This window comes from Strongylocentrotus purpuratus, unplaced genomic scaffold, assembly GCF_000002235.5.
Source record: "Strongylocentrotus purpuratus isolate Spur 01 unplaced genomic scaffold, Spur_5.0 spur5_scaffold_3, whole genome shotgun sequence".
Taxonomy (NCBI): domain Eukaryota; kingdom Metazoa; phylum Echinodermata; class Echinoidea; order Camarodonta; family Strongylocentrotidae; genus Strongylocentrotus; species Strongylocentrotus purpuratus.
Window position 1 is genome coordinate 7,699,001 of NW_022145609.1, and position 27,632 is coordinate 7,726,632.

A 27,632-nucleotide genomic window follows, 5' to 3' on the forward strand; every position below is an offset into this window, starting at 1 on the left:
AATAATGGGATTAATTTTGTATGTACGACCAAATATCCTTCTTTGATATACATCACATGACTTTTGTAACAGCAACTATTGTAAATGCACAGGGAGAGGTCCCAGGCATACATGTACAGTACCGGTACATTAAAAAAAAAAAAAAAAAAAAAAAAAAAAAAAAACACTATTCAGTGTGAAAACCAGAAAAATGTCAAATCAGCTTACATAACATTTCTACAGGGTGGGGTTCAGTATGAGCAAGGAAGTGGCAGTTTGAGACGAAAACATTGGGACTGAATTGGCTGAAATGGATACTAATCTGGTTGAAATGAACTGGAAGCGAACTTGAGTGATTTCCTGATCTTGCTACAAGAAGGAACTTGTTGGAATGAAGTCATCAGTCTGGCTACTTTGTTACAGGCGATACTCTAACCTTCTATGGATATGTTCACATGGGACTGTTCCAGTTTTGAAATTTAAGTATTAAAGGGATCCGGTAACTTTGTCTTATATCCTTTCAAAAAAATCCTTGATTTAGCTCATGCTGCAATGATAATTATAAACCTTTAGGTCAGTCAGGAACCCCATGAATTTTACAAGCCGATCGCCTGTCTGATTATCAAGATATTTATGATTGAAAATCGAAATAAAATTTTGCGATTGCTATACGGTTTTCATATTAAACACTACAGTCTATTGGGGAAAATGAGTATGGTAAAACCGGTCACTCAAAGATTTTTACTTTTTTGAGGCACTTCTTGATCCTTTTGCAGCATGGTTTTTGTAGGGCTTCAATATTACACCATATCACAGACACTGATAACAAGTAGGGGCGTACATCTCAGATTTAACATTGTTGAACGATGCCTTTAAGGATGAGGTCTCACACGGAACTGAAACAACAAGTATTCACAGTTATCTACAAGTCAGGGTACAAGCTGGTATAACGTCAAAGTTAATTGCATCCGCTCTGCACATAAATTTGAGTGAAGTACCCACTGCTTGTAGTTATCACGCTTACTAAATAATTTTGGAATTTAAAAAGTATAAAAACCACAAACTAAACTTAAAGTTAATGGACTGTTGTGTGAACTTCACTTATATTTTAACATGTCTCTGAATTGTTATTGGGTGTTGGAACAAACCTGGCAGGGAACTCATAATAGAGTTTAAGTAGTTCCAATTAAAACAGGAGACAGCCTTCTGGTTATGAATTTTTAAGACACCATGACTTTGTTTTCATGTAAGAAAATACAGCTACTGAGGCTTTTAGGTTTGCATACATTTTGTCAATTTGGCGTCAAGAGGGCACTAAAAGTCATACATGTAAATGAACTTTTAAACAGATTTAATGCCCTTCTGGCTCTGAACTGATGGTACTAAATATGAAATCATTAATCAAGTAATCTTACATCTAATAACCACAAAATACTTTATGGCACTGATATATATATATATATATATATGCCATAAATATTCTCAATTCTTTTCATGACTACTACATGTGATATCAATTACAACCCTCAAGCCCTAGGATATGCATATCACTCATCAATCATTTTATAACTATTTTCATTATTTTTTCAATTTCAATTTCAACCTGAAAATACACAACTTGTTGCAACACATTGAACACACCTAGTTTTCAATTCAAGACTCTTTTGGAAAGATAAAAGCTTTTATAGAAATCTCCCCTTTTTTAACATTAAAAAGGTCATTTGATGCCCTAATTTAGACAGAAAGGAAAGCTGTGCATTCCTGTTTGAGCTCTGCACATACAGACTTACATGTCAACATAAAGCTGCCAATTTGCATACCCACTGTACTTGTATAGTCTCGACAGATATAGCCAATTTGCAGAGTCATCCGTGACTAATCAAAAAAAGGGGTAACACCTAGGATAGGTTACATTCAGGAGTCTCAAACTATTACAAAGGGACTTCTCTTTTCTACAAGTTCCGGCACATACAATCATGTAAATTTTACATGTATACATCACCTTTACCACGATAAGAAGATCATACACATTTTTTTTTTAATTAAAAGAAAGAAAGAAGAAAAACTATCAAGACCCCTTCTACATTTGAAGGTAGGTAAATAGATTGCTGTGAAAAGTTTGCTCATTTGCTGCTAACTGGCTGTGCAATGGACTATATACATGTACATGTACATGTATGTACATATAAAGTACAATGTTAATTTATACCTTTTAAAGAGAAGGTTGAGTTCTGGGAAGAGGTGAAAAATAATTTGTGAGCGTTACTCATTCTTATTATGCAAGTGTGGAAGAACATCAGATAAGACATGTCCCCTGAAAAGCATGGCTCTTCAAATGCCTTCATATTCTAAATATGCATGTAACATTGTAAAAATCGGGGGGGGGGGGGGGCCGGCTTTTTACTCCACGTGTTCGTGTAGTCCCATATACATCTTTCTGTGTACAGTGTTTGTAACTTTACCAAGACTTGGCCAAATTTCGTATCATTTTGATGATTCCAGAACCTTGCAATACACACAAATTCTTATATGCTAGATGATCAACCTTTTCTGGTCGGTTCCACACCGTTTCTTTCACAATGCAATTGTATGACCAGAACATTTATGTCATTTACTACTACTTGAAGATTTGCACCAAGTCTAAATGCAAGATTTGAATTAAATAACCAGAAAAAATACACTTTAATTCATAGTAGCTTACAAGAACATTACCAAGAAAAAAGGAAATGCATCACGTAGGGTACAGGAAATATTTTCACACAACTAAAGAAAAATACCACAAAAAGTCTATTTATACAGTATGTGCACATGTGCAACGGTTACAGTTTCTCCTAATACTTTTTCATGATTTGTATGAGTAGTACCACAGAGTCCAAGGTTCACTTACTTGAAAAGCATAAATATGTGAAGATAAATACTACAAAGGTGTTCTTAGTATGCTTCAAGTGTGCTTCAAGCTGTGAACTCAAAGAGTTAACCACCATATCTCCTTAGTCAACAGTTATATTCCAAAAGCTGTAGACCAGTCAAAAAGGCTTTTGTATATCACCACAAAAAGTATTTTTCATTTATTCATTCATAACTGTTTGCTGACTGTATTGAAAGAGCAGTTCAAAAATCTATTCAATCATTTCTGTTGTTGACCTCCACATCAGTAAATTTATCACAGGTCCACTCTTGTTTTCTTTTTCTTTTTTTGCTCATTCATCTTTTTTGCGTGTGAATCTCTGAAAAGAATATTAGTTCCCTCAGGTTGTGTGTAGACCAGATAAAAAGATCAATTGTAAGTAATAGTGGGATACAAGTACACACTGCTAGTAAGTGAGCAACAGAACTAGGTCTACTGTACTATGGTAACAGTTCATTCTACTCTAACCACTTTTGACACAAGTTCACTCAACTACGGTATATCAAAATTATAATGAACAAAATTGAAAACCCAATAAAATGTTAGTAAAAACTTATTCCAAAACTATATTACTTCAGTTCCAATTCACCTGTTGCAAAGAAGTGAACATTGGACAGTATGGATTAGATGCATGAAAAGTAAAGATTATGCATTCAATAAAAGCTTTGTGCTATAAATACATACAGTGTATGTAAAAGTTAGTTAAAAGGTGATCCGTGTTCTTTTTATGCAGTTTGGTTTGAGTTGTCCTAACCCTCCAGAGCTCTACGAAACCCACACAGTTTTGCACATGTAGGCAGGTAAACACCATTGATTGAGAGTGAGGAGGGTGTTTAAACTCAAACCTTTTCTGAGAGTGCTACAAGAATTTTTTTCACCACTTGCCCTGTCGGGCAAGTGGGTTTTCAATTTACTTGCCCAAACAATATTTCCACTTGCCCAAAACTTTAAAGCGAAAAAGGACTCGAGGTTAAAGCATTTATTATCTGGTAATGATAAGTTAGTGTTTTAGATAGCAAATTAATGCACATACATGTACAGTGTAACTGTACTGAATAATAACCTAATATGTCAAAGAAAATGGTCAACAAAGGATGGTTGAAGGTTTAAACAACGCATTTTATTGATTCTCCATAAATAATCAGATTCACATGAATCTCGGCAAGGTAGAATGGTTCAAGCAGGTTTAAGTTTTTAATATTCAGTCATGTAAAAAAGCATAATGACCCTGTTGTAAAAAATATGATACAAACATGTCATTAATGGTAGCCACATGTACCATGGTGCAACATCACATGTGTGTCTGTGCAAGCCGCTGTCATTTGGAAACGTAGGCTAATTTTCAGCTGTTAATAATTTGGGTCAACTCTTCCATCAAGAAACGTCATGTAAATAATGGGTAATCAACTATTTTAAATAAAGTACGGACATTTTTATTTCATCATTCACTGCTATAAATATCATGCCAAAATTTGTAAATTCTTACTAAATAATAATATTGAAGATATTTTACGATAAATCTCGGATAAGTATGCGAAAACTAGACTAAACAACGTCGCTAAAACCATGAAAACAAAACAACAACGGCTTATATTCTGGGGGTCTCGATACTATTATCAAAATGACTCGCTCGGTCGGATCTTGAGACCGCAGTAATAAATTGAAAACGAGACAAAAACATTCATCTGATTTATATGAGCAGCGAGTTTTAAATAATATGTTCACAATCATTAACAGTCATTATGAATAAATATCAAACATTTGACTTTTTGTACTTACTAGAAAATCCCTGTTGTTTATTCCATTCCGATTCGCACGTGTTCATTTCCCTAGAATAATGACGTCATATTTGGCGTGATTCAACCAATCGGCAATCAGAGAATAGCAAAGGCCTGTCGGTGCGGCCTGCAGAGCTAGAGAGAGAGAGAGCGCGAATAAGCTCGCAGCTGGTACGATCGCGCTAGCTGTCTCTAGCTAGCTCACGGCCGGCCGTGCGTGGAGGCGGAGCGGCATTCATGGCTTGAAGTGTCACTGTTGCATGCGCGCTGAGCTAGCTGAGCTGGCTAGCTGTCTGTGAAGTTTTTTCGAAATCGGAACGATCGCTTTTTTGCTTCTGGATTTTGACGACGGGTAAGAAGTTGACGGGTGAATGGTAGAGTTCTTGGACACTAGGAAATTACTGTAAAAGTATCACTTGCCCGAATCGGGCAAGTGATAATTTGATTTACTTGCCCGACGGCTCAATTTGGTTGCCCCGGGACGTCGGGCAAGCGGGTTTGTCGCGCCCTGGAGCATATGACCTTCTGACTTTGAGTACTGGTAGACAGAAGTATTTCACACAATACTCCTGCTCACCCGTCCCCTCCCCCTCAAAAGAAACACCCCCAAACAACATATTGTTCAAACAATAATGTCTGAAACTTTCAGGGGGTACAATGTTGGTGAAACTTATATTGTACCAATTTTGGAGAAAAGCTTCTTGCACCAGCAGCCCCCAGCCAATCCCAGGCAATGTTTCTAGATCCAGGTCAACTCCCGTAAATTCAGTTATATTTCAATCATCTTGGGGGCTATGTTTCATGACCTAGGGGATTAGGGGACAATGCTGGTATGTCAAGTCCACATACATGTGTAGCTAACTGTGACATTGAGTTATGGTTGTCATGCCACACTATGTAGGTTATAGAACATGAAAACATGATGGAAGCTACAAAACAAAGAAAAGATATAAATGGAAGCTACAGAAAAACTTTTTTTTTCTCCTAAAACTTGTGCATTAGGTTAAAAATATTATATAGCACGTATCATAAAAACTGTAGGATCTACTAATATATTTTGTTGCACATGGCAATATATCCATAAAGAAAAAAATGAAGATTTTGAAAGTATTGTCAAGAATTTTTCACACACTTTAAATTTGCTAAGGCTTATGATGCAAATAATCCCAGAAAAGTTAGCAGCTGTTTAGGAATATACTGTACATCCACAAATGAATGAATAAATCAATAATTTGTCTATGTTAAATCAATCTCTAACCTGTAAAAATGCTTTAATTATTAAAGACAGTACCTGCATGACAAGTATCAATGGTATAGACAGTTCCTTTTTCATACAGACTTGTACAATCCCTTTAACTCGATCTGTAGTGATTCGCTACATAACCCTGGACAAATTAAACGCAGCATCATGTTCAATGGAACATTTATGCTTCACATTCAATCGAAGAGGAAAAGTGAAGCTCAAGATTCCTCTCATTTCTAGCAGAGCAAAAATATGGCCTCAACTTTCTTTAAATACCATTCCAGCTTAATACAATCCCTTTAACTCCATGGCAATTCAGCTGATTCTCAGCTACACTACTATGCAAAAATCATATCAGGCCTGAATCATATGCTGCCAGGAACTGGGCATCCACACTCCAAGAGGAAAAGCAACAAAGACCAAGGTTGTCTATTCTTATGCTGAGAGGTGTCTGATTGGTAAAGGAGGAAAAGATGAAGCAGGAAGGATTACTGAAATGTCAAATATTGAGCATCGTAAAAAATTAGCCATGACTTTTCATGTTAATAATTTATTGCAAATCACACTTCATTTAAATTTAACAACTTTAAAGAAAGCTCTGTTCTACCTATAGGCTACTGTGATTAAATTTCAAATAGAAATAATCAAACTTTTGGATCAAAAGACATACCGGAAAGCATTTTTATCTTTACTTCCCATCTCTTGTGGCTTGGATGAAATTGTTCAGAGATAGCCCGATTAATTAGACAGACAAAACATAATGCTGTATGGACAAAAGCTAAGTACAGGTGTACATGTATTTCAAAATCAGAATCAATGAAGATCTTTGTATGAACACAGCCATGAAACACACCAGCAAATGAATTGCTAGGCATGACAGCATCCATCTCCAAGGTTGAGATGCAGTATTGATGATAGGAAGATGTCTACCATGACTGGGATTCATTTAAGTGTGAAAGAGACAGCTAGTGCGGAATGCAAAGTAATGAGGCAGATAGGAGGGGGAAGAAGCATCTGAGATTATTTAAGACGGAGATTTGACATCGTACCTGTAGGAGTCATAGCTGTGACTCATACATAGAGTGTACACATCAAAACACAAGTTAATGTCAATAGAGCTTGTACTTAATTCCAATCAGAGTTTTCAGACATAAAATAATACACATCGAAAATACATACACTGTACACTACATTGACATTCAATCTGCACATTCCTTTTTTATATTCACCTTTATGTTTCACTGGTAATGTCATATGGCAAAATATCTCCCAGAGAAATATATTGGGGCATTATTTTATACACTGCACAGGAACTATACTAACCTGTTGAATTTGATGCCCAAGGAAAATGCACCTTAATAATTTAAATCATATTCAATAATTTGAGAATCAATGTCAGCTCACAATACAAATGTGATAGACCTGCAGAATTATACACAACCCCACAACTTTCATTAATACATCAGTTATCATTCACATGTTTCTCTAGACATAACACAATTTTTTTCTCTAATCTCTCATGTGAAAGGGCCCCTAGTTACAGTGCACCTCAGCTTGGGGTTGATGAGATGGTCATGAAAGCTGGCCATCATGAGAATACCGGTGTATGCATTCACGGAAGTGTGAGAAGCACAGCTTGGGGATGAAAAGAAGTGAAGTAGATGGGATTACTAATGAAAGCATTGAATGGGTAACCTGAAATGGCAGGTGAATGCTACATACAGTATTTAAATACCTAAGAAAAAATGATAGCTCCGTACAGTATACTGGGACATGTTTCCCTGTGTTCTATACTGAACTACATGTACTGTATACATAGCAAATTATTGTTAAAAGCACAAATTTCTTTTCCCCGCTCCAATCTTTTCTACAACTATATGACAGTTTAGCATGCAAAAGATGTACTGTACACCTCAAAGATTCTAAAGACTGCACAATCAGATACCGGTACAACAGAATAGAATATTTTCCCAAATGGGAGAATGGGGATGTAATGGGGATGTACATGCATCCTGTCTGTAGGTAGTATGAGGATGAGGGTAACTTTACTCACAGAGAAGGTAATTACATGTGATGACAGGCAATGATCTGATAGGATAGAAGGTGACCAATCCACCGGTCTTGGGGTTGATGGCATATGAATCATAGAGGTGGAAGCTACTGACATCTATTCCTTCCTCCTTATAGAAGATATTCTTCCATGCTAGACTTGAGCTGGAAGTCTCTCTTTAATGGGAAGGGATGAAGGGGTTTTACCAGGATAAGGGGAGATGGAGAGTGGTGGGGCGTTACTGGATTCCTGGTTTTTATTTTGAATTGGAGGAAAAATAATCAAGAGTAGCCCTCAAGATGCAAGGGGGCTAAAAAGGCTTTTGCACCCAAAGCTAATTAAGTAGCACTTCACCATTGTACATGTAGCCTTCAAATGAACCCCCGTATTTCATCTTTAGAACATTTTTGATATTTATCGAAAAGTTGAAGGCTCCTCCCCCCCCACCCCCCCCCCCTCACACAAATATTATGAGGGTCGACTGATAACATGACTAAAAGTATTTCACAAGCAGTAAGTCCTTCATTTCGAAGGGAGCTACAATGTAGTACATAATTAGACACATTATAAAGGTAAATTGTAAAAGTGTGAAACGGAAATTTCTGAGCCAACTTTTCAAAATGAGGAGAAAATGAAGGAAAGCTCATCATCAAATAGTCATCTGGGCCAGTCATTGGGTGCAGTCTAGAACCTAAATGACATTTATGACGTAGCTGCCTCAACAGAGGATGAGTCACAATGGAGAGGAGATAGATAACTTCCTCATTTAAGACCTTTATTAACCATTGCTATAGAGGGGCTGTATAGATTAGACGGATATCTTCGCGTGAAATGAATTGATAGCTGCCAGTCAGTAAATTGCAATGGAAGCGTGAATCTACTTTATGTATTTTAATGTGGTTGTCTTGTGTTGTCTAATGTTGCGAAGGAAAACATACACATCATATTGAACAAGAAAAGGCTGAATTATTTTACCATCAAACATGTATGCAACAACTTCCAGACAACTGTACTTTTGTGTTTACCGGTACATAAAATTAATTTGTTTACAATACAGTATATCCTTTTGGATAAATTATGGATAGAGATTAGAGAGAACTAAATGTTTTTTCTTCTTTATGTTTACAAAAAAAAGTAGACCATTTTATATTATCCTTGGTGTACTCAAGATTTTTTTTAAAACTTGCAGCCAACAACAGTTGAACAAATTTCACACTGTGCCATCTTTAAAATGTACCTGTAGACCCTTTACATTATGATCAGATGATGGGAGGACAAGGGGAGGTGAGAGTACTGATGGTTCTGCACCTTCATGAGTGGATGATTCATAGATGGGATGAGAAGATGGAGAATTTCAATCAAATTTCTTCTTGGCTCCATCTTGATCAAGCTCTAACCTGAAATTGCTCAGACATAAAGGATGCATTGAGATGTCATAATAGATTGAATTTGGAGGAATCTCCTTATTCATCATCGCTCGCTCTCTCTCTTTCTCTTTCCCTCTCCTCTTTATTTTGAAATGATGACTAATAATCATTTCTAGCTTGCTTTCAATCATGATCTATTCTGTTAAAATCCATCGACCGTGAGTAGAATGATTGCTTCTTGCAATATACAACTAAAACGGAACAGTTTTAAAGGGAGAGTAGTTGGACAACAACAAAAGTATGACGCGCACATTTCCATATAATTTATACCTGATTATATTCCTGTTTGTTGAAATGTGAATAAAGTGCACAGAAAAATGATTTTCACATACACAGCTACATTTAGAATTAGATAAAGTAATTTGAATAAATTGCAAACAGACATAGGCACCCAAAAAGGAAATCATCACTATTTATTATGAATGAATTCAACTTGTAACACAATGGTTTTGAATTTAACAATTGGGTTGTAAAACCACAACACCTCGGGTACCTCAATAGTCAATACAAACACAGACACCACTGGAGGAAAGTTACTCTCAAAAGATCAAGGTACGCCATAGGGACTGGACCTAAGTTCATTGTTCCGTGCACTATTGCCCTGGCCAACACCAATAAAACTGGTGTCAAAATTCACATCTGTCTGTCAACGGGCTGGAATGATAATGACGCGCACAGTTCAATCTGTGACTAGTTCTGCACAAGTTGTGATGTGTTTGGAGCCTCTGAGAAAATTGCTTGGGCATCAGCATTCCCCGTTGGGAATACTTGCAATAAAAATAGATTGAATAGGCCTACATTTACACTTTATCTACAAATATCTAGTACATGTACTTAATATCTAAATTTGTATATCACCTTTATGGAAGTTGCTGCAATATTTATGGACATTTATTTTAATAATCCTAATCAAATTCAACACTGAGAGCCAGCACAAATGATTTCAAGTGTACTATCCTTCAGTAGAGAATGATCTGTCAAAATAGTCTGATCTTATTGGGTTATTGCAAAGTTCATTTTACATCTCTCTCTCTCTCTCTCTCTCTTTCTCTCTCGCTCTCTCTTTACACTTCTTTCATTTCCACAATTCGTAATTCATGTAAGAGAATTCTCATTAGTTTAAACTATCTTGAGGAATAAATTTGTATTCCTCAGCTTTTTATTACATGAAAATGTACAGAAAAGGCCTTTATTGTACAGTATTGCTGTAGTAGTGGAAGCTTTTGTTTGTTCAAGCGTTACAATCCTTTTGTGTCAAAACTCAGAAGTCAAGTCAAGAATTTCCTGAATGAACTTTGTCATTTCCTTCTGGTTTGGTCTGCAATCTACAGTATATGTGTAAAAGTCATTAACGTAACGGCTCAATGTACTACAAATGTACATGTATGTAAGACTTGCTTGGTAGGTCATAACCAATTTGCTAATGGCCTTCCAATTTACAAAAGTACAGTGCCGAAATACTTTCAAGAATGATGAAATAAAAAATGCTATAGAGTGCATATAGGGAAAAAAATAATTCCTGTAGAACGACTGGTAAATGGTTATGGTAATGCATGAATTAAAATATGCAGCTAAATATTGAAGTTTCAATTGTCAATAACCTTATTTAAATGTCAATTTTGTATCAATGAATAATGAACACTACATGTATGTCTGTAAATATCTTTTGATAAATTTTAATGACAATTGTTAAATGTACACATATATATGTGAAAAATTGTTAACAACCTTATTTCAGATGTAAAATCCATCAATAATGGCATCCCCTGAGGCAATACAATAAACCTGGAAATGTAAGGCTGGCCTACTTTTACGGTGACATTTCATTTTTTGCCACATGACTGTGGTTGTTATTTGATTTCCATGACAACAGGGAATAATGCCATTAACCTTTCCACAAAAGAAAATATATCATCACAGCTGGGGGAAGAAAAAAATAATCGCTGTCAGACATTTGTTGAAAACATGAATAAAATCCAAGTGGGTGCTGCTCGATACATGGATAGATGGAGATTATAGATAATATTTGAAGACTGTGTGACATTCGAAATCAACAATAGCAATAACATGTCTTCCTGTAAGAATACTATTTATAACGTTTTTATGTTTACATAGTTGAATTAATTTTTTTCTATCTCTTTTTTTCTTTCTTTATTTAGCAAGACATTTAAGTTAAATTTAGAGGTTGAAATGATTCAGCTCAAAAGTGCTCTTTGAAAAATAGAAAATCATTTTTACAATAGAAAAAAATAGGAAAAGAAATGTACATGTACACTGTACATGTATGTACAATGTAAGCATATTGAGGACCATCACCAATAACGTCTCCAATAAACATCACCATCCATTTATCATAATTTATATGAAAATTATTTCTATCCACCATCAACATTGCACATTTATGAAATCTATTAGCAATTCATCACTATCACTATCGCCATCACCATCCTCGTATGACTTTCCAGCATAACTGTCATCAATATCATTGTCATCCCCTTCACAAACATTCAAAGCATCATAACAGTGTCATCTAGATGCAGTTCTAGCACCATCATAATTCATCATCATCAACCATATCAATCAACAAACATGTAAACAACAAAATTGTTTCTAAATTATTTTTAAATGCCTCCATTTTTTCCACTCCATGACATACGCAAATTCCTAAGCAAAGATTCAATGGACACTACCCTCTGCTGTGAAACATTCTGCTAAACAAATCACTCCCAAGCCATACAACACCCATCATCACTTACTTGATACCGCTTTTATCGGTTTTCCATGTCCCACGTTTACCGTCTGTCCTCTGTAATGAGTTGAGTATATCCATTCCTGCACAATCATGGAGAGAAAATAAATTCCATTTGATACTGATGTCTACTTTGGCTGATGGAAGCACATGTGTGATGATGCATACGTTTCACAGTATTGAATATGCAATAAGTGATGACAATTATAATGGAAATACCATACATACAGTGTACTTTATATTGGGGCATACATGAACACTGTTGCCCCACTTGCCCATAAAGTCAGAATTTAAATGTTTGTTTCAACTTTTCATGAAATGATTTTGACAATACGATTAATTCTTGATTCATATTTTCTGTGATCTGTATAGATTAATTTAAAAAGTCATAGAGATTGATTAATTAAAGTTCTGAGTAGAGGTAAACTTTATCTATCAAGAATAAAACATATTTTCACAAATCTTTCATGAAAAGAGGTAAGACAAATTATTCCAACTTTACGGGCAACACTGTTCACTGCCCATAGATAATCAATCATTTTAACTTTTTTTTTTTGGGGGGGGGGGAGGGTCACAAATTATTTACCTCTTGTTTAAACAAAGACATTATGAATTTATGTCCTAACAATAGTTGCTTTATGTCCATGAATTGTCGAATATCTCTGAAGGCAAATGTCTGACAGAAATATCTAAAATTTAAATCATGAATCATCTACATATATATGCACTGCACAAGTGAAGTTACATTAGATACATTTGGTGATTGAAAGGAAAGATAAAGCAGTCTCCATAGGATGCATAACTATTTCCATCAAAGCACACTGCTGCTAATCAGTAATCTGAATATTTTATTTGGCAAATTGTCTTTTAAAATTAATGATTTTAATCTGCAGAGGTCACCATTGAACAAGTGCCAATGCTAGTTCTCTAAAGAACTTTTTGTAAACAAATATCAATTGTTTCAGTTACAAAATCACAAATCATAATCTGATGTAGGGAATCTATGCTGTAGGATAAGGTCAAGTAAAGAGAAAAGGACAGAGGACATAAGGTATTAAAATAAAGAGACAGGTTGTGAAAGATAAGTAAATGGACATAACGAAAAACGGAGGAGAAAGTGAAATTAAGAGAGTGATAGAGGGAAAGCATGTTTGAGATGAGATGGGAAGGGGGGGGGGGAGAGAGAGAGAAGGGGGAGAGACAATGAGTATAAAAAAAAGGCAAGTAAAATAGGAGGCCATTTAGACAAAAAGAGTAAAATATGAGTGAAGAGAGATATATGGAAAAAAACAGAAAATATGGTAGACAAATGGAGAAAGAGAGACATTGAATAATACATCATACATACATGTAGTATCTAGAGATGAGAGTTTTGAAATATATAACCAAAAATTAGAGGGTGGAGTGGGGTATTACACGATTAAAACATTGACCTAGAAAAATTGCATTAGGGAGTGACATATTATAAAGTGCATTATTCATTGACAGATAAAAACAGCAGATAAGCTCACTTTGCTTCTATAGCAGTATGGATGGTTATCTCATTTCAACGGCCCAGATTAAGAGAGAATTTCAATGAATTTGACAGATGTTACAGGAGGGTAAACAAGGGAATGACTATAAAATCAAACACGACAATTACTTGCCTCACCTAGTTTGATGGCATTATATCATTCATGGCTAAACTATTACAATTATTAAACAAACAGTACAGAAGTTGAATCAATCAGCGGATATAGGCTACTTTTAATCTAAAGAACTATGTTTCGAACTTTCATGCACTATTACCTTTTTGGACACAAATTTAATCAGTGGTAGCCCAGATATGGTTGCTTTGCAAAGAGTTTTATTTTTTGCTTCAATATGCACAACTGTGAGTGTATTGAGGAGAGGTACATGTATTTGATGTTTCAGTGCATAGTAATATTGCATGAACCCATATGGCAACTGGAAAGTATAACAAGAAACATATTTGAGATAGGGGATATACTTTTGCTTTGGATAAGGATGACTATACTTGTATGGTGCCTCAAATTATCTTCATGCAATGCAACAGTATCAAACAAATACAATTGCAAATTAGTAGAGGTACCTCAATAAATAGAAGTACAGTAAAGCTAGAAACTTGTGTGCATTCCACTTTTGAAAATTTCACAAGTGATGTATATTTGCAAAATGTTAAAGCCACAAATTATTTAAATCACATGAATAAACTGACAGATCACAAGTTAAACTGACAGAACACAGACTTGGGGAAATATTTATATTTATTATAGTGAAAATATGAATTATTTACAATTTCAGAAATTGCAAACAAATAAACATTTCAGTTATAAAATTAAATTTAAGTTCAATCTAACTAAAAAGTTTCATGGTTGGAATAGATGACTCACCTATCCTTCTCTCCTGGTTCTTGTCGACTAGTAACTGATGAATACGCTCCTTTAATCTATTGACTTCTCTTTCCTTCTTCTTCAGGTCATGCTTGAATTGTACATCTCTGTGTTTCAAGATACCTTCTAGTTTCCTCATCTGTCAAAATAAATGGCATCAATATATAAATATTAAACCAATAAATTGCATTTCATTTACAAACATTTTTTAAAAAGTGAAAGCTACTCAGTGGTGTGTTCAAATCCTAAGTTCCTGACAATAACATATATATTTTTTTTAAATTCATATTATCGAACATCAGGTAAGTTTAATTATGAAATATAATCCAACGATGCTAAAAAAAAAGTACATGCACCTACAAATCACTGCATGTTCTATCACCATGACAGAGCTATTTCACATTAAATAATTAGAGCATGACAAATTGGCTAACATTACAGTCATTGAATACTCTTTTGCAGAAAGATGGCTATGCTTTGAGAGTGTGAATGGCTAAATTAGTTCAGTAAAGTTTAAAATGTACCCCCTGGAAACTCATTCATAATTTCATATCATAAATAAAAGGCCATAAACTGTGGGGGAAATTTGTATTGGACATCCCTAAATTGGCGACTTAATGAGAAATTAATCATTAATTCTGTAAATACTTGCTTCCTTCATTTTAACATTACACATGACATACTCTACAGTATGTAAATTTTCACCACCCCAAAAAATCCACACAAACTTTCCCCACCACAAATGGAATCTACTGTAACAAGAGTACCGTAAATTGGATTTCTACGCTTCCCACTTTCCAGGCTTTAGAGGAATTTAATACCATAGCAAATACTTGTACAGTATACATTTCTAAATATATTTTGCAGTAGACTACCTGTACAGTGGAGATCATTTCTAACATTACAAAATGAAGAACAGTTCAAAACATTTACACTAAAGACCAGTTTTAAACACTGTATAACACAGAAAATTTCTGAACATTTCACAATGCAGTACGAGACAGTGAAATATGGACAAAGGGAACATTGGATACCCCATACTGTATCCAAGGGGTTAACCAGACTACCCTTCCCTTGTGGTCAACCCCTGGTGTGGTGGGACTGAGTCACTCACAGCTGACGGGCCGTCTAACAGGTTTCAAGCAGTGGGAGGGGGTGAGGAACGAGAGACACTCACAGATCACAGGAAGTCGGATGCTAATGTTGCAGAACTGAATGCCATGCAGTTTTCTGCACTGCTCACTGCATTGCAAGATGCCCTTGATGTATTGACAAGCAAGGGGAAGTGCTATCCCCATGTATATTTGTCTTTTTTAATTCATGTACATGTACATGTACGTGTAGCATGAAAAGTCGATTTGATTTTGGAATTATTATAAAGCTACATGTATACTAGAATGGGAAAAAATGAGACGTCACATGAGTAAAGCTAGACAGTTCATGGTATTGTTAGTTATTCAAATTGATTCATTTTTCATATCATTCAACATTGTTTATTTCACGATATCCTATTCATTTGTAACAATTCATGACATCTGTCTCACTGCTTTTCTGTTTATCGTATCTGTTTGCCTATCTGCCTGTCTTTTTCTTACTATGCTGGCCCTGTTACAAGGGCTATGACAACTCTGTTTGTCAGTCTGTCTGTCTCGCTTTCCCGTTCTCTCAATATCAATCTTGACAATCCTTCTCTCACATAATGCCTTTACACTTTTCTCATATTCTGTTTTCCCCATTTTACCATTTTCATTCACTTTCTCCTTAGCCTCTTTGATTTCTAAAGCTGTCAGCCATAGGCATGAGCTTTTCAATGTTATTCCCTGCAGCTTCGCTATGAATGCAACACCATTGCAGACTAAACATGACTGTGCACGATGTCTCATACTGTAGTCTGCTCACACTACCGGTATATAAAAAATCACACACAGGTGTGCACTGTTCACACATGAAAAATGTAACGTATAAAGAAACATCATTTACAAAAGTCAGTTCTAAAGAGGACAGCTGAGAAACATTCAGCGCAATTAATGCGCAAACATGAGTGGACCCCGATTCTTCAGCAAATGTTCATTCAAGACAATGCTCAAACATTCCTTTTGCTTTTGTACATGTACATTATATTACGTCTCGTTATACGTTTCGTCATAAAACGTTCAGACAAGACAAATATCAAACGATGAAATCTGCCAGTCTGAACAGCGGATTAGATGGATGGCTCACCTCATCTTTCTGGCTCTTGAGCTTGACTTGGGAGCTCTTGAGTTGTAACGTCAGCTGCCTTTCTCTCTCCCCCTGTGATACATTCTCTCTCTGGGTCTGCTCGTTCTGTTCTTTTAATCTTGTGTGGTTGGTCTGAAGGTGTTCCAAGTCACTACTGGTTCTCATTTGCCTGTAAAGAAGTCAAAAAGCATGAATTATGATGCGAAGTTGAGCTCTAGAAGTATTACTTACTGAAACTTAATAAGGAGTTGATTAATAGTAATTTAGGGCTTGTTCATTATCAGGGCTTGTTTATGATCAGGGCTTGTTCATGATCAGGGCTTGTTCGTTATCAGCTCTTTCATCATGTCATTTCAAATGGCACATCTTTACATGAATGTATTAATCTTGATTGTTGACATACATGTAAAACACAAAAGAATACATCATAATCAATCAACTGATATATGAAACCTAAGATCTACAGTCGTAGATGAATTTTAAGCTGAGATTTAAAGACAAACTTTCCCTTTTGAGTACAGCAATATTTTCTGAGTTACCAAACTAAATCAGCAATTAGAATACCGGTATTCATTTTAGATTTATCCAACAATTACAAAAAGAGGTATTTCATACATTATCAAATATATTAAAGTCACTTCCATTTGAACTTACTTGGTTTCTAAGTCTTCATGTTTCTTCATACTTCTTTGATGTCTCTGTATAAGTTCATAGGCACAGTTTACAAGCTGGACAAGATCAAACTGCTCTGGTTTGCCTCTATCCTTGCTAGCAGTTGAAGGCTTAATGAAGAGTGGAGGGAAACCCAATGCTGTTAATTCCTGAAAATTAGAAATTGAATTATGATTTAAAACAAAATTGCAAAAAACATAACTTTTGTAACATTTTTTTCTTTTCTCAAGTAAATACATGTAATACTGTAAAAATATGAAATAACCTGATATGAGGTAATACAAACATGTACTTGACTCAACCTCTCTAGTTGCTCTTTTTGTTGTAGGTTTTCCCATTACCTCCCCCCCCCCCCACCTCCTTCCCCCCCCCCCCCCCCAAAAAAAAACCCCCTCTCTCTCTCTCTCCCCTAAATACATTAACGAATAGACTGATTTCTTTTCTATTCTGTTGTCTACATTTACTTTCGTCTCTGTCTCTTTCTTTCATTCTCATGTGATCTCTATAGAACCTTGAGTGTTTTCTCTTTTGAAAGCGGCAAATACTAGGTTATAGATGGGCTGGTAGACTAAAAACTACTGTGTTAGAAGTAGAACGCTATCAAGGATGATGGCATTCATCAGCATTCTTTAACTAGTGTTGAGTATTTTGTTAAAGTGTCTCTATGGGTTATCAAGTATCATTTACTACATGTAACTAATACTATAATGTACAGTACAAGCTGGTTACATTTCATGATGATACATGATACAGTTCCAACAAGGCACTACCAAAACATACACATGCACATGCGGCACAGGTGCACAACTGTATCAAATTGCATTTATTACGTAGTTCAAGTGCAAGTATGCAAATCTGTATAATCAGCTGATGCTGCAAAGATTTTGATCTAGATAGCTGCTGCTTTTAGTCAGTTAATGTACATGTATCTATATGTATTTTTTCATTGAAAATCTGACTCATTATATCAACATCACATGCCATCATAAAACTTATAAAATCAAACATGTTTTAGCGATTAACATTCATATAAACGCTGTAAACACACAAACTACTCCTTACATTATTGTGCAATTTGATTATTAATCATTAACAAATGATATATTAAAAGTGTGTGTCCTGTTTAGTTACTACATGAACAAACATGTATTGTACAGTACCATATTTATATTTACAAAATGTCATGAACTGTAGATTGAATAAGTCAAAGTCAGCTGATGAATTTCTAATCAGTACATTGTATAAAATGGGGTGTAATTCAAACTTTGAACATTAGAACTTTTCACCCATTTTATCAATTGTTATGAGGAACAAAGAACAATAAAGGTTAAAGGATGCCAGTTAGAACTGATCAGAGGGCCTGAAAATCACCTAGAATGAGCTATTTTGTACACAAAAAATCCTAAACTATGGTCTGAAAATAACTTGCCAGGGCCTGAATTCAGGCTATTGCCTGAAAAATGACATCCCTGTTAAATACATTTAAATTAAAACAATCCTGTCATCCAGAAAGTTACCTTAATTATACAATTCCCTGCAGACACTTACAACTAAGTTAATCAAACATTAAACACAATATAAAAGGGTGAGTAAATACAAAGTCCTTTAATCAAACAATGTCCCCACCTACAGTGTATGTTATTAAAGCTTGAGAGTCAACATACATTGTAGCGTGAATGAGACAAGGACTAGCTAGCCACTAGCATCTTTTCACATCTCATTGTTAGAGTTGAAATCTTAGGATATTACAAGGAGACAGACTTGTGTATGATCAGCTTATACATGTAGGTCTATATCCTTTGTGATGAGAGCTTTTGATTGGTTTTGTCTGGCACTGTGCACTCTCATTGGATAAGATAGATGATGGTTGGTAGAATCATTGCATAAAGAATGCAATAAGATTAGAAGTTTAGAACTGAGTGAATGGTGAAAAAGAATGAAGCCCTTCTATGTACCGGTATGCCTATGATTCATCACAATTAAAGGAACATTTGTATATACATGTACAGTATATTTTAGATAAAAATGAAAAAAATAGAAATATAAAACCAATGAAGAGCAACTTAAGTCAGCAAATTGAAGTGGAGCTTTTTATTGTTATTAGCCTAATATTATGACATTTACATGTACTTGACTAACACATACATGATTGCACATGAAATGTACATTCATCTGTATTGAGCCAAAAGGGTGTAGCCATATCATTTTAAAGAGTGACGTGTAACCCCCTTCTCACTCAAACCAAATGCATGTTTATCTGATTTAATATCAATTGCAAAAAGGTAACATATTCTTTTATTTGAAAGAAAAAAGAAGAAGACCCTTCTTACCTGGTCTAGGTAGCTGACACACTGATCTATATTATCTTTGGTGCAGAAGGAAGGGCCGCCCCCGGAGCCCTCCCCATTGGAAGGCCTTTGGGGTGATGGGGTGTAGCCATGGGGATTCCTGGGACTAGTCGGATGGTAGTGATAGGACTGTGTGGTGTACTTTGATATAAACTCATCGTGATCAAAGGATAACCTCCTGGAAAAAACAAAGGAGAAGAAATATTAGAGATCTTGGATAAATCATTTCTTATCGTGAGGTAAAAACCACAAACAAGAAGTCTAGAACAAATTGAGAGAATTAAGTAAATAACTTTACATAGATTACAGTATGTACAGTACATGAAGCTACATCCAAGGCATTTTTGCAAAACATGTGCTAGAAATGGTACTTAATGGGCCCGCTTTAAAAAGAAAAAAAGAAAAGAAGTAAATTAATGTAGATTAGTATTTGCACAAACAAAGGTATCATACATTGTGGAACTTTAAAGTACACTGAAAGCTTCAAGGAACTTGAAAATACACACTACATGTACTAGTATACATGTCTGTTATTCATGAATCAGTAATTACCCTACACAATATATCTGTGGTTTCGTACATCCTTTTCATGTCATATATTACAATTCCTGCCTCTTAGCTAGAAACTGAACAAAATGGTTTCATAGTTTTGTAAAAACAAGTGGTATTCGTTCCTCTTTCCTTTACATGTACGTCACAAAAACATTCATATCTTTATGGGTTCATTCTAGGTTTAACTTCTAGATTTAACAAAGTCTGCACATAAACATTGCTTGCAGCACTGGTGGTTTCCTGTGGTCATAGTCTGTCAGATATTAGTCATTATTTAAAGCATAACTTTACTGTACATCAATTCATGCATAATGTAGTCTACTGTATTGTATCTCGGCTACCAAGTAGACCTACAATGTACATGAACATGTACTGTACATGTAGGTAATCCTACACAGAAGTTTGTCCTTAGTCTAAATCTGAATGCTGTACAGTTATGACAATAAAAAAGAGGCACACGCTTTAAAGTGGGTTACCTCATCTAGAAAATCACTATTGATTTTTTGTGTCAGGACAGGTACAAGGTCAAGCGCTTGACATTTGAAGCAGGGAAGTGGTGATTAATCATTACACAGCTTAAATAGCTTCATATACTTTTATACTCGTTCAACTTTAGTTTCAAGTTGGAGAGTTTGGCCCCCCAAAATAAAATAGAAATCCTATCATTATGTACCTTTAAACACAAACTATTTTGATTTCCTTTCTGGGGGGGGGGGGTTGTATTTGCTTCATTTCACTTCTTTGTTGGTCTGTTTATACATGTAGGTGTTTTAAGTTTGTTTTTATTTGTAAATTTATAGTTTAATTTATTCATTCATTTAATTAATTGTATTTTTTTTTTTTTTTTTTTTTTTTTTTGGAGGGAGGGAGGGGGGGGGGGGGGGGGGGGGGGGGGGGTGTAGACAGTTTTTGGTACAGAAACTATCTGGTATGGTCCTCATACAAGTACAGACATGCATACTCTCTACCTGCATAAAAATGGCAATTTAAGATTTCATAAACAATAATAATAAATCTGAACCCTTCTCAACTTCTATGCCGCAGGTACCAAATCCTGCTCTATAACTTGAATGTTATGCACTAAATTTCTCTTCTTAAATTCATGAACAAGCTACAATTACAGTTACACATCTTAGGAGTTTACATTGTATGCATAATATAATGCCCAATAACTGGGCTAGTTCGGTAATCTAATTCTTTTCACTAAGGTTAGAAACGACTATTTGTTTTGTGACCTTTAGCTTCCCTTGCTTTGAGATCGAAGCGAAACTAATTCACTGATCAAATTGAAAGGACTGTGTGCCACAATCAGCACACTTTAGATTAAATACTGTATACTGTTCAATTATACATGTACAGGTATGTAGAAATCACTGCAAGCTTATTACCCAGACGACCTTTATTGACTTGTCTGATCTTCATTATAAATTTGAAAGACTGTATGTGCAAAGAACATTCTTAAGGCAAACCATCCATTCATATTCAAATGTATTTCTATGAATAATATATTATGACTCTGGTGAAACGAATCAACATGCACGTATTGCACTACTTGAGTACATTTTATTTTCACAAACACCTTGTTGCCTGTCTGTACCTGTTGTAATATTTGGTTGATCAGTGTTGCAGTTGAATGCACTTCAATGAGTGTCAATGATCAAATCTGATTAATGATGACAAACAAGGTAAAGGCATGAGATTCAGTCTGTGAAATCAACAAGCATTTCACCTACACCCCTGTACACATACAAGTAAATGTACAGTATAAAATGTAATGTATGTAGATTTCATCCCATGTAGAATTTGTAACTGAAGAATAAGAAATGGGCCAAAAGAGATCAATACCTACAGTACATACTGTAGGCCTACAGTACATCAGGGCATTGATACTAAAAGGCAACCTGGACACAGGGGCACTCAAAATCTGAGTCAACGTCCCGGGGGAATAGTATATTTGTATTAAGCGCTATCTAAAAATTAAATATTATTATTATTATTGTTAAATTTTTTAGTTTTTATAGGGCTCATGTATTTAAGATTGTGAAAAGCTAAATCCTGACAACGCTCTTAAAAAGTTTGTGTGAAGCCCTGACTACATGACTATGTCTTGGTCACCATTAAAATGATATTTAGAATTTAGATTTTAGTTCCTCTTTAATTTTTTGTTTCTTCTTTCGTTCTGCTGTTCTACAATATGTTGTCCAATATCATGTATGAGTCAACATGTGAGAAAATGGCGTCAAAGTCTGTTCAATTTTGATGAATTCATCATACTTTGCCCTTCCTTATTCCTTGTATCAGGATATGTGTACACGACAATTGTAAATGTACATGTAAACCCGTCTACATGTACATACATATATACCTGTGACACCATTTGGGATTTTTGTCACGAGGCTTTTTTTCCCCTTTTCTTATCAGAGTGCAAACTTGTGTGTTGAATGAGTCAACAGGGTTGTGTGAAACAGACTAGGAGGGGTAGTGTTTACACATTTATTCAGTTAAAGGTGATTAGGTCTGGACTAAAGAGACTTTTATGATACTTTAGGATACTGCATCAAGAGGGTAACTTGAAGAGGAATTGTCATTAGTTGGAGAAATTAGTATTACCGGTAGTTGACACAATGAATGCATAATTAAGCTAAATCAAAACAGAGTATATGGTTTTACACTGGAAGCGCATTGTATTAATTTGAGACAACTTTCAGCACTCTTGAATGGCATAAATCCAAGAAAATTTCATGCATACAGTAGTTAGTCCCAATACACCTGACTTTAATATGGGATACCAGTTAGTAATTTCTTTTTCTCAAATAGCATGAAGAGTTCCAGACATTTGAGAGCCCCATTCAATATAATATTTTAAATGGCCTGAAATGGAGAAGTGATGGGGCCTGAAATCAGGTTGAATTAAAAGCTTTAAAACTAACATCCTTGTTTACACAAGCCTAAAATATATTTTGCAAGATCTAAAGTTACATTTCTTAACTGTCCCAGTAGCATTTATTCAAAATATTTTTAATATTTTGTCTACCACAGGCTACATGTAATTCATGCAGAGTTAATGTTTCGACATGACCCTCTTTTAGACCAATTAATGTTAATTTTACTATTGAAAACCTAAATGAAATAACAGTAAACAGTCCAGGTATTTGCATGACATACCGATGTGCACTAATACTGTACATGCAGTTTGTGTATTTAAAGTTTGCATCCAAACTCAAAGTGCCATTGAACTAGCATTGAACAATGGAAGGAAACATAAACCCACCACTTCAATTTGCTCTTTGTACTAGTGGGATATAGTACAGGACTGCACGTACAGTACCTGTTGTCTGATTTTCTTTGTAATAACTGATAAGGAGGAAGTCCTAAACTATAAACAGCCTGGACCTGCTAGCAATTGCCTCATACATGTTCATGTATAAGTGACAAAACCAGGGTAATAGTGTTTTTAAATCTCCTCTTTCTCCTGTTAGTCCTGTATAGATTTTCCATGCTTTTTTGTCTCAGCTTTTATTTTATACCGGTACATGTTCTATGTGACAAAAAAATACATTGAATTTATGTGCAGTTACTCAAATGTAGGCTATGTGATCTCCGAAAAGCGGAGGGACAACAACAAAGAGAGATGTAGAGCATTTGTGTGCTGCATAATCTCTTTAGTTTAGACACACAAATTGCTTGTCATAAAATAGACAATTCTATGGATGCACTTATAATATTAATGAAACACTGGTTATCAACAACAAAAAATATTATCTACATTTCGAAACAGTCCATGCAAAGTAAGATCTCTGGTGATATTACCAGTGGAAAAAATATATATACCGAGTTATATGCAGGACAAATGTGCACAAAAGAGCTACATTTACACACATGATAAATTGATAATAAAACAACAAAACAAAAAAACAAAAAAAATAATAATAATAATAACATTTATTGAAAAAAATCAACAACAACACATCTAGCGTGACCTCCATGCTCCAACAACTTGACTGGACCACACTCGAGCAACGCAGAGAAAACTACAGACTGGTGATGATGTACAAGCTCCACAACAACCTGGTAGCACTCGACACAGCATCCTACATCAACCCTGTCACAAGACCCTCCAGGACTGCCCATGCACATAGCTACCAAGTCCTCCGTTCAAGAACTGAGCAGCATAAGCAGTCCTTCTTTCCCAGGACTGTGAGGAGTTGGAACAACCTGCCATCAGAAACAGTATGTGCCTCATCCGTCAATGCCTTCCGTCAATGCCTGACGGGAGGCAGCAACTAAGTCCGGGAACTTTTTACTTGCACCATGTAAATAGCATTGCACCATGCACCTTGCTCTCGTAAGCACACACACACTCATCAGTCTGCAAGAATCTTCAACTGTGAAGGAGGTAGACTTAACCCAAAGAAGAAGAAGAAATCGTAAAAGAGCTCAGGATGCGAAACAAACAATATAGAATGCATGCTAACAGTAACAAACAATACTTAGATCTTGATGTAGAATGTAGATGGTGGTTCATAAACTTTGTATTATTACTTTACCTTGGATCAGAGTGCGGGGTGAGCACTATTGAGTTCGCTAGTTCCCATCCAGCCATCATGAAAACTTCAATGAATACATCTAGAAAACAAAATAAAATAAAATAACAAATTAAGAGTCAAATTTATTTGTGTTATTATTTTTATTATTATTGGTGGAGTAAAACAAGTCGGACTGGGTGTACACATGAAATAAAATACTATCAAAAAACGCTGATGAGCCTTGCATTGGCCCGGCCCTTGAATATGTCAGGATTTTGAATGTTGACTATGTTCGGTGGTATTAAAAGAAGTGAAGTGTCAAGTCTTTAGAAGTAGATCTAGACCTCATACATAGCCTATGCCTTGAGAATTGAGATCTACCCTTTCATTTTGTCAAATAAATTTTGAACTAAATTCTGAAAACAAATACAAAAAACCCTCAAACAAACACTTGAAAATGGCTTGAATTTGTGCGTGAAAGAAATTGTTGGTTTTAATATTTTTCTACAACTAGACCTAGCTAGACCCTAGTTAAGTTACAAATACAAGTCTACAACTAAGATGTAAATTCCCCCAAATTATAAGTTACAACTTACAACAACCTCCTTCAATTTCATTCAACACAAAATGAGCCTGTTCATTAATTTTTGATTAAATCTAAAAATAAAAAAATAATAATTAATAATTCAGTCATATTCATTGATTAACCTTAACTATTAGCATTGTAGACCAAAATTTCTGTCTCTTTCGTTCGTTAGCCTCTGATTTGTGTAGGGTCGGCTCCTCCTGTCTTTATGAGGACAGAAATTTCGGTCTATTGCCTGCATCGCAGTTGAGTTGCAAATTGACTTGACACTTGTCAACTTGTTGCTGTCTTGCTGAGCATTATTCATAGAGAACTGTACAATGTAACTGCATTATGCATTTACGTATGATTGAAGCTTAATTTATAAAGTCTAAAACAAGGACGCTAGAGTCTACAGCTAGTCTAGTAAAAAAAAAAAAAAGAAGTTATTTATCACTCGCCGCGCGGCGCTGCGCTCTAGATCTATGGATGCAGCTAGCAATTAACTCCACAGTCGACAGTCGCGGCGCGGCCAGCGTAGACGGCAGGAAGTGAGGCAACAAACCGAACGATTTGTTCGGGAGTTTTGGCACTTTTCAACTCTTATTTAATACGACTGGAAATTGCATTATGAAAATATACTCACAAGAAGACCTGAGACTATAAATTCCACAGAAACAACAGGATCACGTTAGATTAGTTAAAACTTTTTCAAGAAGTCGTAAATTTGATAGCGAGTTGTCCTGATCCGTGGAATAGAACTGAGCGCAAATAATATTTTGCCAATTCAAATTGCAATGTCGCAGCAACAGTTTGTTATTGCATACATGCGCCACCATATTAATTACAGACCGAGGATGGGACCAGCGAAATGACTCGGCCGTCGTCTGCTAAGATTTGCAGAATCCTTCGCAGTCGTTATTTTGTAATCGAATTTAGGGGATGTGGGCGAAAGGGGTGGGGGTAGCAGTGGCGGATCCAGGGGGGGGGCCCGGGGGCCCGGGCCCCCCCCCCCTTGAGAAAAAATCATGTAAAATCACGTGATTTTTTACGATTTTTGGGGGTTGGGCCCCCCCCCTGGCGCTCAAGGGGGGGGGGGTGCAAATTGAAATTTTTTTGAGGATCAAAAAAAAAAAAATGTGCTCACTACCCCCCCCCCCCCCCCCCCCCCCCCCCCCCCCCCCACTGAGCGAATTTTTGGCCGACGCGTTTTTCAAATTTTCGGAAGCAAAAAAAAAAAAAAAAAAAAAAAAAAAAATTTGCTCTGTTCCCCCCCTCCCCCCCCCCCCCCCCCCCCCACTGAGCGACTTTTCGGCCGGCGCGATTTTCAATTTTCGGGAACAAAAAAAAAAAAAGTTGGGCCCCCTCCCCTAAGAAATCCTGGATCCGCGCCTGGGGGTAGGGGGGGGCTACTGAAATGGGGTTCAAATTGATTATTACACTGTAAGTAACTCAAAGGGGCTTCATTAGTTTGCCTACCTGCAAGCATGTTATGTAGATTATATACACACAGCAGTTTCGGAGAGCCTGGTTTTGGTTTCGGTAGTATGACTCAGGAGAGTCTGGGGGTGGAGTGAGAGCAATAATTCACTTCTCGCTCAGAAAGGAGTTGGTTTTAACAAATACAACAAAATAATGTCAGCACGTGTACACGGGCTCAAATTGACCCTTGCATTTTGATTATTTATATTTTCAAGAATATAGCTTGATATGTACGTGCCAGGATCGCTACTTTTTGGGGGTGGGGGCGGGGGGGGGGGGACGGGAGAGAGATAACTGGTACCAAGAAGCAGTTCAAGATGGCACTTGGGGATCAAGCCCCCCCCCCCCCCCCATTTAAACAGAACATATTGATCATGTATTAATCTAAGCGAGGCACATGTAGAAAATGGGTCGGTAAATGATCCATACTTTTGTATTGAAGATTGAATGTTCCTATCAGGGCCGACGAGTCGAATGACCACCGTAAAAGTGTGTGACGTGTCCAGATATTTTTAAACAGGGGTGGAGCCGTCTCTGAACAAAAAAAAAAAACAGGGGAGGGGAATAACAGCGGCTCTACCCTGGGCTGGGCACAGATACCATCATAAAAATTGGTCTGATCTGAAATTGTACAAGGAGATTGCAAAGAATCTGTGATAGACATAAGCAAAAAGAAACAAGTCCATGCAAAGGCGAATGGACGGAATGCCCTCACACCAGGGGCGTACGCAGGATTTTTT

The 27,632-nt window shown here is 36.0% G+C and overlaps 1 protein-coding gene across 2 annotated transcripts in view; it reads right to left on the reverse strand.

Moving 5' to 3' along the window:
- Positions 1-26,219, reverse strand: part of LOC585443 (afadin- and alpha-actinin-binding protein A) — a 40,319-nt gene extending 14,100 nt beyond the window's left edge. For both annotated transcript variants that reach the window (XM_030996253.1, XM_030996252.1), the window contains exons 1-7: positions 26,057-26,219; positions 24,867-24,945; positions 19,750-19,945; positions 17,402-17,568; positions 16,748-16,916; positions 14,528-14,666; positions 12,142-12,217 (exon numbers count right to left, since the gene is read on the reverse strand). In XM_030996253.1, coding sequence (XP_030852113.1) covers positions 12,142-12,217; positions 14,528-14,666; positions 16,748-16,916; positions 17,402-17,568; positions 19,750-19,945; positions 24,867-24,925 — 806 coding nt within the window. In that variant the 5' untranslated portion in view covers positions 24,926-24,945; positions 26,057-26,219. The remainder of the gene's footprint in view (positions 1-12,141; positions 12,218-14,527; positions 14,667-16,747; positions 16,917-17,401; positions 17,569-19,749; positions 19,946-24,866; positions 24,946-26,056) is intronic.
- Positions 26,220-27,632: the final 1,413 nt, after the last annotated feature.